Genomic DNA, 13,163 nt, shown 5'->3' on the forward strand with positions numbered 1-13,163 from the left:
TATTCATCCATCCATCCATCCGTCCATCCATCCATCTAAGAAACATTGCTTTTCTAGTTAAAAATCACAGTAATATGAACTCTTTGCATTTTAATTCTACTTGCATTCAAATTCGAATTGCAGTTATGCACACAACTTAACATTAATTGCGGCCGATAAAGGCTAAACACGACATCTTTACAAATGATCAAAGAAGCTATTTTGAATATATTATTTTTAAACAGTTGGTTAGGTTACAAACATTCTTCAGAACATCTTTTATGTTCAACAGGACAAAGTACCTCAAACAGGTTTGGAACAACTTGAAGGTGAATAAATGATGAACTATCTCTTTAAAATAAATAAAAATTCTTTCCGTTGCTCAAAAGGTTCTTTACAGAACTGATCAATGAAAGGTTCATCACTGCCACCTCTTGGAGCATTACATCTGCCTCATCACAGCGTTTATACAGTGTTATAACCGAATCACGTGACTTTAATGTTCCCTCATTATAAGAAACTTTAATGTCAGATACTAACTGTGATGCATTTCACATCTAAACCCAAGTAAAGTTGTCCTCTTGCACGGAAAACTGAAGATGTCATATTTGTTGTGTCAAATGGCATTTCCTCTTTCGTGTTTGTTCATGGCTCCCCCCATCGGATTCACTGTAAAATGGTCGATTATTTTAGCGAACCGCCCCGTTCACTCATTTGAGGAGAGAAGCCGCTGACTTTCTTCTTCATGCTCGCTTCTTGATGGACATTACACAACTTGACAGGTAACGCGACGCGCTTTCGCAGCGTTTTCCTCCAGCTCGTGTGATGCTCACGCGCACGAACTGTGTTTTCTCGGCTCGCTTGTAACGGAAATTTTTGGTACGTCATTAATATGGCGCCAAAAGAGTTATAAGAGTGAGCTTATGTTGCTGCTCGCGTTCACTCAGACCAACACAAACAACATGATAAACCTGAGATTCAGACGCTGAAGTCGATGGCTTGTCACGACACTGGAGCAGTTAGTGCGCTTCACTTTGCAGGGATGTGAGGAAATGCTTTCCTCAGAAACAGTTTTGCGGATGACGAACAGATGAACGTTGCTATTATAAGTGAGGAAACAACAACTCGACGGAAGCCATCGGGTCGCGCTAACCCGCCGACAGTAACTTTTATTCGGGCTGTGGAGGGGAAATCATCCGCCGTGCTGCTGTCACACGAGAGATACATGTGCCTGGCCTCAAATGATCCCCTGATTTCTGGCCATCGAGGACATCACGCCCTCGAATAAGGTAAAGCGAAAGAATGTGCCATCTTTTTCTGCTATCACGCAGTTTCGGGATGGGCGTTTGATTTTGTCAAGTGAATTCTGCGAAATCCTCACGAACTATGTGCTGTTTTCGACCTGTCTGTCATTATTGATAAACTCTTCTTGAGTTTTTATGGGGGGTTGAGGTTTTACTCAACAGACTGCAGCTGATCATGCTAAAGTTGTTTGGAAGTGCAGTGCGGTGAGTTTAAGCTCAAATCAGCGGCTAAGTTCTGAACGCTGAACGGCCTTTACGAACAGATTCACAAACAAGCCCTGCGGGTCATCGGCCACGCCCCCTACAGTCTGCTGCTGCTCACGCACACAGCGTGACGTCTTGCGGAGGGGGCGGGGCTGCGTGTGAGGAGCGGGAAAACGGATTTCATATTTTTTTTACCTCATTATCGTTTTTTTAACGCGGTACTTTTACTCTAGTTTTCCTTTTCAAATTCTTCCAGTTAAAGGGTTAGTTCACCCAAAAATGAAAATAATGTCATTTATTACTCACCCTCATGTCGTTTTAGACCTTCCTTAATCTTCGGAAAACAAATTAAGATATTTTTTGATGAAATCTGATGGCTCAGTGAGGCCTGAGCAATGACATTTCCTCTCTCAAGATCCATTAATGTACTAAAAACATATTTAAATCAGTTCATGTGAGTACAGTGGTTCAATATTAATATTATAAAGCGACAAGAATATTTTTGGTGCGCCAAAAAAAATAAATAAATAACGACTTGTATAGTGATGGCCGATTTTTAAAACACTGCTTCATGAAGCTTTGGAGCGTTATGAATCTTTTGTGTCGAATCATGATTTGGATTGCGTGTCAAACCGCCAAACTGCAAAGATCACATGATTTTGGCGCTCCGAACTGCTGATTCATAACGCTCCGAAGCTTCATGAAGCAGTGTTTTGAAATCGGCCATCACTAAATAAGTTGTTATTTTGTTTTTTTTGGCACACCAAAAATATTCTCGTCACTTTATAATATTAATATTGAACCACTGTACTCACATGAACTGATTTAAATATGTTTTTAGTACATTAATGGATCTTGAGAGAGGAAATGTCATTGCTCAGGCCTCACGGAGCCATCAGATTTCATCCAAAATATCTTAATTTGTTTTCCGAAGATTAACGAAGGTCTAACGGATGTGGAACGGCATGAGGGTGAGTAATTAATGACAGAATTTTCATTTTTGGGTAAAGACATGTATATTCGGTAATACGATATATCACGATAATGAAATAGGCACGCTCACTATGTAAACAAACCCAACGTGCATGAGAAGCACATGGCTGAACGAGTGAAGGAGACGTGCTGAATGAAAGTGCATATTCACTCTATGACAGCAGAGGGCGCTGATGGAACAGCAGAAATGCAGCGGTTACCCCGGAAACCCCGCAAACAAAGCAGCTGCGCTAGTGAAGTTTTTAAAATGCTTCAAACAGCCATTCATTTTTTTTGTAATCTCAATGTTGTCCATCACAGCACCAAATACTTAAAGGCTTAGGCTATTTATTTTCAAACTTAAACATTTTTATATTTTAAAATGGACTACAACATGCCGTTTTTGTTTTCTGATTATTTGGTATTGTTCAGTAACACTTGATGACAATTTTAATTAATTTCTAGTTAATGTTTATTAACATTACTAAAGTCAAAAGTTGTAATTATTATTTAATGAACCTAAAGCTAACAATGATCAGTTGTATTTTTTTAACTAATATTAACAAAAAATAATACTTTATGTAACAAATGTAGCTATTGCTCATACGTAATTTTAGTTAATGCATTAACTAACATTAAATAACAAGACCTTATATAGTGTTATTTGTTGTTCTTTATAATTCTTTTGTACTTTAATCTGTTTGAAACATTTTACTTTATAATTTGTGTATTGCATTATTGTATTTAAATGTTCAGAATTGTTTTTTGTTATAAGAAAAAGTTCTTAAACCTGTTTTACTATGACAACACTTTTTTGAACAACTTATTTCAATATTGTGATAATACTGTATACCGTGATAAAAGCTTAAGCAATTATCGCAACATGAAAATTTGATACTGTAAATTTGTGTAAATATGTTAAGATTGTCATGATGAGTAAAACATGTATAAGAATCAAAGTAGTGGTGGGACAGTACAGATTACTGTTTGATTCACTTTAAAAACACATTCAGACAGCAGGAATATTATGCTGCTGTCACTTTAAAACATAATGCACGGATCCAGCGCACTGATACTGAACACATGGTTCTTTCTTGAGTGTTTAAGTTCACTTAAGACATAACCTACCATGTTTGCTAGGATACTCGCCAAGACAGGCATGTTGACATAATTTTTGTGTGAATTTGTCCGTTCAAGCGCAAGACTTGAAAGAAAACTCAATATTTACGCGATGTACACGTGCTTCAGCGTGCAAGCTTCAGATGAAGATTCAATATCAAATAAATTTTTTAACACTCACTTGTCGCCACCTGGTGGTGAAATACAAATTGTTAGTTGCTGCAGTTTATTTTAAAAAATATTTATTATTTATTAATTAAAAAAAATAATGGTTTGAATGAATGATTCAATGACTGACTCAAATACTTCTTGTTTCTTTAAAGGATAAATCACAGTTTTTGAACAGATGAGTGAATGATTGGCTGCGTCCGAAATCGCACACTGCTGCTAAAAAAGTATCTTCTACATAGTATGAATGTGTGTAGTATGAATATAATCTGCACATACTTCATGACCTACCAGCGTCAGTTGCATCGCTTCACTGTCATTCACAAATCCTCTCCCGTTGCCTCATGGGATAGTAAAGTGTCCATCATATGCACACTTCAGAATATACTTGTAGGGAAGTATGCAATTTCAGATGCAGTCACTCAATTACAAATACATTTTTAACAGCCATTTGTCGCCACCTACTGGTGTAACAATGTTTGTAATTCTTGTCTAGTTGTGAACTGCAAAAAAACCTAAAAGGTGATTTATAAATCATGTTTTTAGCAGATATATAGAGTTTGACCTTAAAATTGTGTGTCCAAATATATATATATATATATTTTTTTATCTTTATTATATTTTTTTTTAGCATTTGTGTTGTGAAGGTGTTTGGTATTGGGTGTTGGTAGAGCATCTATATATGTTCAGTGTGTTTGGCAGCTGTCATGTGATTGGTGGAGAAGGAGGCGAGGCAGTCACATGGGTAGCAGTGTGTGTTTCTCAGTGGGGCGGGGGTTATTCATGAATGAAGGAGCTCAGGCTCTGATGTTCCCCATCACCCGTAACCTCTCGCGGCGCTCCACTGACTAGTGGATTTGTGTCACACATCGTGCGTGACATGCTTCTGAGAAAGCGTTCACCGCAGCGTGTGCTCGTGCTGGAGATTAAATGATGTGAGAGATGGATGTGGTCCTGATGTTAGGACGACGTCTCCAGAAGAGCGAACAGATGAGTGTTTTCACCCAGAGAGATGACTATGCAATGCTTTGATTTATAAACCAGAGAGAAGTGCTTAATTATTGAAAAGAAAATCTTCAACAATTACGTTGCTATTACAATTGAAATATAGAGCATTTTAATTTGTCTGATCATCTTTGAGATGTTTCTACACTTGAAATCTGATGTATTTTTTCCCAAATTCAGTGTTTTCTGTTTTAATTGATTCTAGAAAGCATGTCTAATTATTGAAATCATAACTTTAAAGAGGACCTAAATACCTTTTTCAAAGTCTTAGTGTTGTTTTTGGGCTCTACTAGAGCAGGTTTTCCTGCTTGAATGTTGATTATTCTCCTCATGTTCTCCATTGTTGCAGCTCCTCTCTTCCCAGTCTGTCAGTAACGCTCTGTTTACTTCCTGTCTCTATGAAGCCCCTCCTTCTGAAAAGCACAATGTGCTCTGATTGGTCGGCTGGAGCAGTGTGTTGTGATTGGTGTTTGGGAAATGTCCCGCCCCTTACCATAACCGCCAGTTTCAACACACTACTAACTAACTCAACCAGGCCCCGCCCCTTTATTCTGCTCATGAATTATTTAAATGAGGAATATTGTGAAGAAAACGCAAGATGGAGATGTTTCAGGGAGATCAGAAACAGTTAACACAATTTAAAAAAAATTATATAAAATAATAAAACAAAACTGTTCACACTCTCTCTTGTTGTTTGTGAGCCTCACTCACAGTCTGTGTCGCTCTATACCATGTGATCGGATGAGCCGAGAGTTACAGCCGTTGTAACATCATCAGTGTGACGGTAACACAGCCGGCTCTGTTACCCTGCTCTCGTCCGAGAGTGTCTCTTTCTCCTGTTCACTGGTTCCTAAAAATAGCAGCGTTGGCTGTGCTATGCAGGAGAGAACAGCTGAAGATGTCTCTCTTTCTCTCCCTGGGGGACTGCAGTCTATTCTCTCTCACCCAGAATTCTCCTCTTCACGCTCACTTTCTCTTTGGACACATCCAGCTCTCCACACACACTCTTAGCTCGTGCCGCAGAGCTGTACCCATCCCATCCTAGCCCAGCCCTACACGTTTCATTCTGTGACATGTTCTCTGCTTGTTTGGACTTTTATGTTGTATTTCTAGTTTCCTGTGTCTAGTTTTGTAGTCCTTTTGTAGTTCTTTTGGTTCCCCTCATTTGTTTTCACCTGTGTCTTGTTAGTCTAGTATGCTCTATACTCCAGTGTTTCCTGTGTTGATCAGAAACAAAGCTTTTCAAAACTTTAAATCAGTTGAACTGATTGACCATATGAACGGTTACTTCCTGGTTTTCGTTAAGCCAGCTTGGGCATTTCCGGTGAACTGTTATCTGTTCATTCTGTACTCGCTGCACAAAACCACAATGGTTTATTTTATTTTATTTATTTATTATTTTTTTAAATGTTGTATTCATATTTTAATGCAGTTATCACACTTGCCTAATTTGCGAATAAAACTGTTTATTGATTGCAATAAAGACAAAGCTAATGGGAACGTTTGAATAAGAAACACGGTGTCTGTAATTAGACACGCACACGCAACATTTCTCCAGCACTTTAAATGTTATTTTTAATGTGATGACCAAAAATATTATTTGTTCATCCTTCTGAATGTTTCAAATGTTTCAAAATGTAGGAAATCCAACATTTGATAGAAAACTCTTTTATTTAAAAATAAAAAAGACATTAAAGGTGCCCTAGAACGTTTTTTTTAAAAGATGTAATATAAGTCTTAAGGTGTCCCCTGAATGTGTCTGTGAAGTTTCAGCTCAAAATACCCCATAGATTTTTTTTTAATTAATTTTTGTAACTGCCTATTTTGGGGCATCATTAATTATGCACTGATTCAGGCTGCGGCCCCTTTAAATCTCGCGCTCCCCGCCCCCGAGCTCTCGACTATAATACAGTGCATAAACAAAGTTCACACAGCTAATATAACCCTCAAAATGGATCTTTACAAAGTGTTCGTCATGCAGCATATCAGGTCATGTGAGTACAGTATTTATTTGGATGTTTACATTTGATTCTGAATGAGTTTGATAGTGCTCCGTGGCTAAAGCTAACATTACACACTGTTGGAGAGATTGGACAGAGTTGTCAGCGATTCTTCCTATTGAAGTGTTGTGTAATGTCGCCGATCCGTCATGTAATGTGCACAACATGGTACCCCAGACAGTCGTGTAGTGTGAGAAGAATAGCGATCTGACAACTTTGAAAATCATGCAGTGTGCACCCGACATTTAATATAATATTATATGATTTTTCTTAAATATTAAATATTTTTTATAGTAAAATATTACAATAGTTTTATTTTACTTTTATAGTAATTTTTATTTGTTTATTTAGTAATACTAATTTTAATAATAAGAATAATAATTATTATTATTGTTTATTTTTATAGATGCATTGATAAGTAATCACAAAATGTTGGCCAAATTGTAGTGAAGGCAGCTGGAGCATCGGTGAGTGTGATTCTCGGCCTCATGTAAAGTGATGATCGAGCAGGGAAAGGCGACAGGAAGAGACCAGCATGAAAGGGAAAAGCCCTGTTTTATGGCCGTATAAATCTGCCAACAACCAGTGAAGTGTTTCCTCTCCTGTCTGTGTACAGCAACCCTGTCAGCGCAGACACACACTTTCACACTGTGCTTTCCTCACGCGTTTCTGCCATCTTTTCAGAGTCTGATAATTGTTCATCCCTTCTTTCCTGACAGATGGAGAGTGAGATGAAGAGGAGGAAGTACTCCACCAGCAGCAACGACTCTGACACCACCGACAGTGAGTAATAAACACAGATGGAGACATGGAGATGGAAACACATTAGTGAAGAGGACTGTAGTGTCAGTCGCTAGCTTTATTTAGATTTGGAGGAAGTTAGTGTTTGTTCATTGGTGACCCTGACGAGCCACATCATCCCGTCCCAGCAGATGTGATCTGCTCCTGAGTTCTTGCTCTTATCCAACTCGAACGGCACAGCAAGATGCCGACTGTATGATATACATAATAATATTTGTACTGTCGATTGTTTTGTTTTTTTAAACCCAGCCAACTTGGATATTAAATTACAGTAGTATAATAATGATTAATATCAGATTAGGATATTATAAAATAGTAATTAGGGCTGTAAATAATGATTATTCTTGATAATCGACCATTACTTGAATGATTAATGTACTGTTCCAGAGATTAAACTACTTTTTTGAGAACTTTTTTTAACAAAATCATAAAAAAAAGTTAATATTTGTGTTTTTTGTAGAGTATAATATTGGATCCATCAGGCTTTTACGGCTCATATAGTCTGATATAGTGAGGAAAAAACAGCTCAATTTTATTCAGAGGCTCAAACTGAGCAAAAATATTAGATTTTAGAATTTTATGTTTATTGTTGTGAAAAATGCACAAAGTACTATTTTCAATTTTATATGAAATATGTTTTCAAAAACATGTTTTACTCTAAAACTGCAAGAAAATCTAAGCCATAAATCTAAACAAGATGTGTTTCAAATTTGAGGCTGATATCTCAAAAAATGAGCTTTCAGTAAGATTTTGTTTGGCTGCAGTACCAAAAGTTTCCACTAGATGAAATTCGTCTCATTTATTTATTTCCAATGCGCTCATTTTTTTACCTTTTTTTTTTTTTTTTTTTTTTTTTGTTCACGCAGCAAGTGCCAAAACCTTTACCGAGTTTCATACTATTCCGATGAAGTAAAAAATTTAAGTAAAAAGTAAACTTTTTCAGTCGAAAATGACAGAAGAGCACCAGAGGGTTAATGCAACCTTTAATCAACAGAGTGCTAACACTAAAGACAATGAAAATACCTTATAGGTCAAACAATACTTATTCTTTTTAAATGAAAGTTTAATTTTGTTTATTTTCCAACTTTGACCTTAGTGTAAATTTTATCATCGGATATTAATCAGTTATGCCGAACGGCACAGCACCTCCAATTGTTGTCATTCAAAAAGATAGACATACAGGTTTGGAGGAACATGAGGGCGAGTAAATGATGATGGAATTCTCTGTAAGTTCAGGTATGACACTTCGATCTCTTGCAGGTCATGTGACCACCTGGTCACGGTCTTCAAAGAACACAGGGACCAATAGCACATGGGTACGCCATGAGCAGAAGAAACCATCTGAGGTGAGAAATACTGTTTCACGCAAGTTTAAAGTCAGTATGAAAGTGAAGTTGTGCAAGTCTTTTCTTCCTTATTGAACAAGAACAAATGTAGGGCGGGGCTTGATTTTGTCCCTGGGGAATTGATTGGATGATTGGATGGTTGTGGTTATTTTATAAATTCAGATTCAATAAAATTATTAAATTTAATTAAAAAGTCTAATATTTATACAATTATACAAAAAGCTAATTTTTAAATAAGAAATTAATCATTATTAAATGATTCGGCTAAGTGCATCCAGAAGTTTCATTTGTGTAATTCAGCCGCAATTTGAAAGAAAAAAGGTTTTGTTTTTTTTCATGATATTTACTTAGGAAATGGCTAATAAGCCAATGCCAAGTGTTTGTCTGCTTCCATCTACTGGTTATAGTGGTAATTTAATGTCTTTTTATTTTCAAATATGTGTTTGTTTGCCAACAAGTGTTAGTTTTCCTACAACTTGAAACTTTTAGTTTTACAAATGGGAACAATCTTTGAAGGATGAACAAATAATGTTTTTGGTTTCTGTCCCACCCTACGTTTAAGTCACCCACTCAAAAATACTCAGTCAAATGTAAAGTTTGTCCTTTGTGAAGAGATCTTGTTTCATGCTCAAACTCTTAATGTTTTATTCCCATATATTTTGCATTCTGACACAAAGTTGCTTTCATCCTCACCTCGGCGCCAGTGAAAATGCCACCACGGCCTAAAGAAAGCATCCTTGTTGAATGTTGCCAATGTTCTGTTCTTTCAGGTGTTTCGGACCGATTTCATTACAGCCATGAAGTTGCCTGATTCAGCACAACTGAGCCCAGAGGAGTTTTATTTCCTGTCAGACCCCTGGAGGCAGGAATGGGAGAAGGGTGTGCAGGTGCCAGCCAATGTGGAACCCATCCCTGAGCCTGTAGTCAGGTGAGATTCAGCAAGAAAACAAACATCTGACTCAAAACACTGGAACCTGTTTCAGTATGACTGATTTCAGTGACCGATCATAGGTGCTCTATTCTAAACCTGATTTTTGCTTTTAAGTAAATATGGAATGAGTCACATGATGCATGTCCTGATCAGTGTTATGCAGCACATCCAGTCCACGGAGTTGAACCTGAAACTTCCAATACTTGATGCACGTATGATGAGTTGTGTGGTCATTCAGGTGTGTGTTTTTCCCCACCAGGGAGCTTCCTGATGTCAATCGAATCCCATTCTTTTCACCAATCCAAGCCAGGGGCCAGTCAGAGTTTGGCTTCGGAGAGTCACATGGTCTCACTGAGCCGCTGAGTCGCTACGATCTGGATGATCTGGATGTGACCTGGCTTGAACTGGTTAATACTGAATTCAGACAGTTAGGTAAGATTTACTGACTATCTATGTTTCAGAATCATTTTCCTTTTTTAATGATGTAAGTTTGTTATTGTAAAACAAGTCAGTATCAAAGTTGGAGGAAGAGTTGGAATTCTTGTGTAATTAGTCAAATCATTTTGATTAGAGGTTTAACGATTCACTCGTTTTCTCAATGCATCGATTACAAATCCTGACAATGCATATGAAACGTATTTTTAAATTGTGAATCATTTGTTTTGGTCAATAATTGAGTCAAACCATTGATAAAGTCATGGAAAAGATAAAATCCTGCAACATTAAGCTTTACTTGTAAGTATAAAGATACATTTCTATAGCTCAGATTGATTTTTTGGCTGCCCCTGAAAATGGGCCACTCCATTGACATTACCTGAGCAGCTGAAGTAAAACCCGCTTATTTGAGGATGGATGAAGGACGGAGCTAAAACATAATGTCATAAACATAAAGTGTCTAAAATGCATGCGCACAGTTCCGTTGAGTAATGAAATGAAATTTAACTTAATGCATTTAAATTGAATGTAGGAAGCAAACTGTTTGCTGAAATAACCACAACATTAACAACAACAACACTGAAACAAAAGCTTGTGGTTTATCTGTCAGTCAGATGAGCATGAAACACCCACCCGCTTTCGTTCAGAATCATCACTGGGCGGTTGAAAGGAAAAGTTAAAAACTGGCATTTTATTGTAAATGAAAATAAAATAAAGAACCTACACTGTCCTACACAACAGATAATATCAACAACTAAGCCTTTTAAAATATTGGCTTATGTAAATGTAAATTTTTATAGGCTATCAAAATAAAGTGATGTATCATCATGATCTAACAATGGACAAAAGGGTTTTTTCATCACTCTCTGACCCCCTGAAGGTCTTTTTCACACCCTGAGTAAGACACATTAGGGAAAGCATTTATAAAATCTTATGAATGCACTTAAAAATGCAAAATCGAATCTCATTGTGAATCGTCTCGAATCGAATCATTCTGAATTTGCAAAAATCGACCTTGAATCGAATCAATTCACAACACAAGTTAGTGGCATTTTCCAGCTTAATTCAGTTCAGATTATGTAATTTTCTGCCAAATTATTTGTAAATTTGTCAGATAAATGTTACAATTTTCAGCTTAATGATCTTCGTGTAAGTTGTGTACTAGTACTGATTTAAACTGTACTGAATCAGTTTGAGTGTAATGAACACTACTATATTGTGAAATTAATTTAGGAATAATAGTTAGGGTTATTATATTTAACTAAAACTTAAAAAAACATTTCTGTTAATTGAAAAAAGCTGAAATAAAATACAAGTATTAGTTGAAAAACTTAAACTAAACAAAAATTTGAAATGTTGCCTTGGCAATAAACTGAAATAAGTTTAATTAGAAACCACTAAAATTATTAACTGGAAATAAATAAAAACTAAAGCTGAAATAAAAATAAACCTCAATATCAATATTAAAATAAATAAATAAATAAAATCTAATAAAATGACGAAAGCACATTACAATTTACTAAAAATTAAACTAAAATTAACTAAAAAAATAAAAGCTAATTCAAAATATTAATAAAACCGTGATAAAACTATAATAAACACTAAAATAAAACTGATACTAGTATCAACCAAAATGAAATGGATAAATGTTTTATCAAGTTCTAATTTACATTTAAGGATGATAGTGACAAAACTGTATTTTCTGCAAGCTTTTTTCAATATAAATTTAAGTCTCTTTCCAAAGAAGACACTTGGAGACTCCAAAAAGACACCTGATGTGTGCATCAGGTGTGTTTATCAGGTGAGTTAAATAGATCCTTATATATAAGGATCTATTTAACTCAAAACTACTGTGCACATCAAAGCACACATGACAAACATCCCAGTGCATAGTTTTCAATTAAAAAACAAAAAGAAATACTTTTTAATTTTCAAAATAAATGTATTCTCTCTCTGTAATTCTCTTCACTGTGCTACATTACTTAGCCTGTCTTGTCATGTGTGCTTCTCAGCACTTCCGGAGCTGGACGAGCTCACCATGGAGCAGGTTGTGGTTGAGCTGGAGAGCAGGTGTCAGCAGAACATGCAGCAGGCCATCGAGACGGAGGAGGGGCTGGGTATCGAATACGATGAGGACGTGGTTTGTGACGTGTGCCGCTCACCTGAGGGGGAGGACGGCAATGAGATGGTTTTCTGTGACAAGTGCAACGTTTGTGTGCACCAGGTACTTAATCTCAAAATTATCCAGATTGCATTGAGGTCTACTGCCAATGCTTGAGGACTGTAATTAAAGTCACCATGAAAACAAAATTGGCAATTCTTTTTTTTTTTTTTTACAGGATGTTAAGAGTAAATAGTAATGTTAAAGATATTTTGTATTCTCAAAAACAATTGCTGGTCCTGAGTGACTTCTACGGTATAAAAAAAAAAAATGTAATTCAGAGCTCTCAGCCTGCTACAGTAGCCACGCCCCAAACTCTCAGCCTGCTACAGTAGCCACGCCCCAAACTCTCAGCCTGCTACAGTAGCCACACCCCAAACTCTCAGCCTGCTACAGTAGCCACGCCCTAAACTCTCAGCCTGCTACAGTAGCCACGCCCTAAACTCTCAGCCTGTTACAGTAGCCACGCCCCAAACTCTCAGCCTGCTACAGTAGCCACGCCCCAAACTCTCAGCCTGCTACAGTAGCCACGCCCCAAACTCTCAGCCTGCTACAGTAGCCACGCCCCAAACTCTCAGCCTGCTACAGTAGCCACACCCCAAACTCTCAGCCTGCTACAGTAGCCACGCCCCAAACTCTCAGCCTGCTACAGTAGCCACACCCCAAACTCTCAGCCTGCTACAGTAGCCACACCCCAACTCTGCCTGCTACAGTAGCCACGCCCTAAACTCTCAGCCT

General features: G+C 37.1%; 1 protein-coding gene across 2 annotated transcripts in view; it reads left to right on the plus strand.

The window, feature by feature from the left end:
• The first annotated feature begins 356 nt into the window (after nt 1–356).
• Nucleotides 357–13,163, plus strand: part of jade2 (jade family PHD finger 2) — a 37,962-nt gene continuing 25,155 nt past the window's right edge. The window contains exons 1-6 of one of the 2 annotated variants that reach the window (XM_048166850.1): nt 357–761; nt 7,471–7,534; nt 8,813–8,898; nt 9,669–9,826; nt 10,089–10,261; nt 12,277–12,488. In XM_048166850.1, the coding sequence (XP_048022807.1) occupies nt 7,471–7,534; nt 8,813–8,898; nt 9,669–9,826; nt 10,089–10,261; nt 12,277–12,488 (693 nt within the window). In that variant the 5' untranslated portion in view covers nt 357–761. Of the gene's footprint in view, nt 1,269–7,470; nt 7,535–8,812; nt 8,899–9,668; nt 9,827–10,088; nt 10,262–12,276; nt 12,489–13,163 lie in introns of both variants that reach the window. The other variant, XM_048166849.1, reaches the window with a different exon arrangement.

Source organism: Megalobrama amblycephala, linkage group LG18 (genome assembly GCF_018812025.1).
Source record: "Megalobrama amblycephala isolate DHTTF-2021 linkage group LG18, ASM1881202v1, whole genome shotgun sequence".
In the NCBI taxonomy this organism is placed as follows: Eukaryota; Metazoa; Chordata; class Actinopteri; order Cypriniformes; family Xenocyprididae; genus Megalobrama; species Megalobrama amblycephala.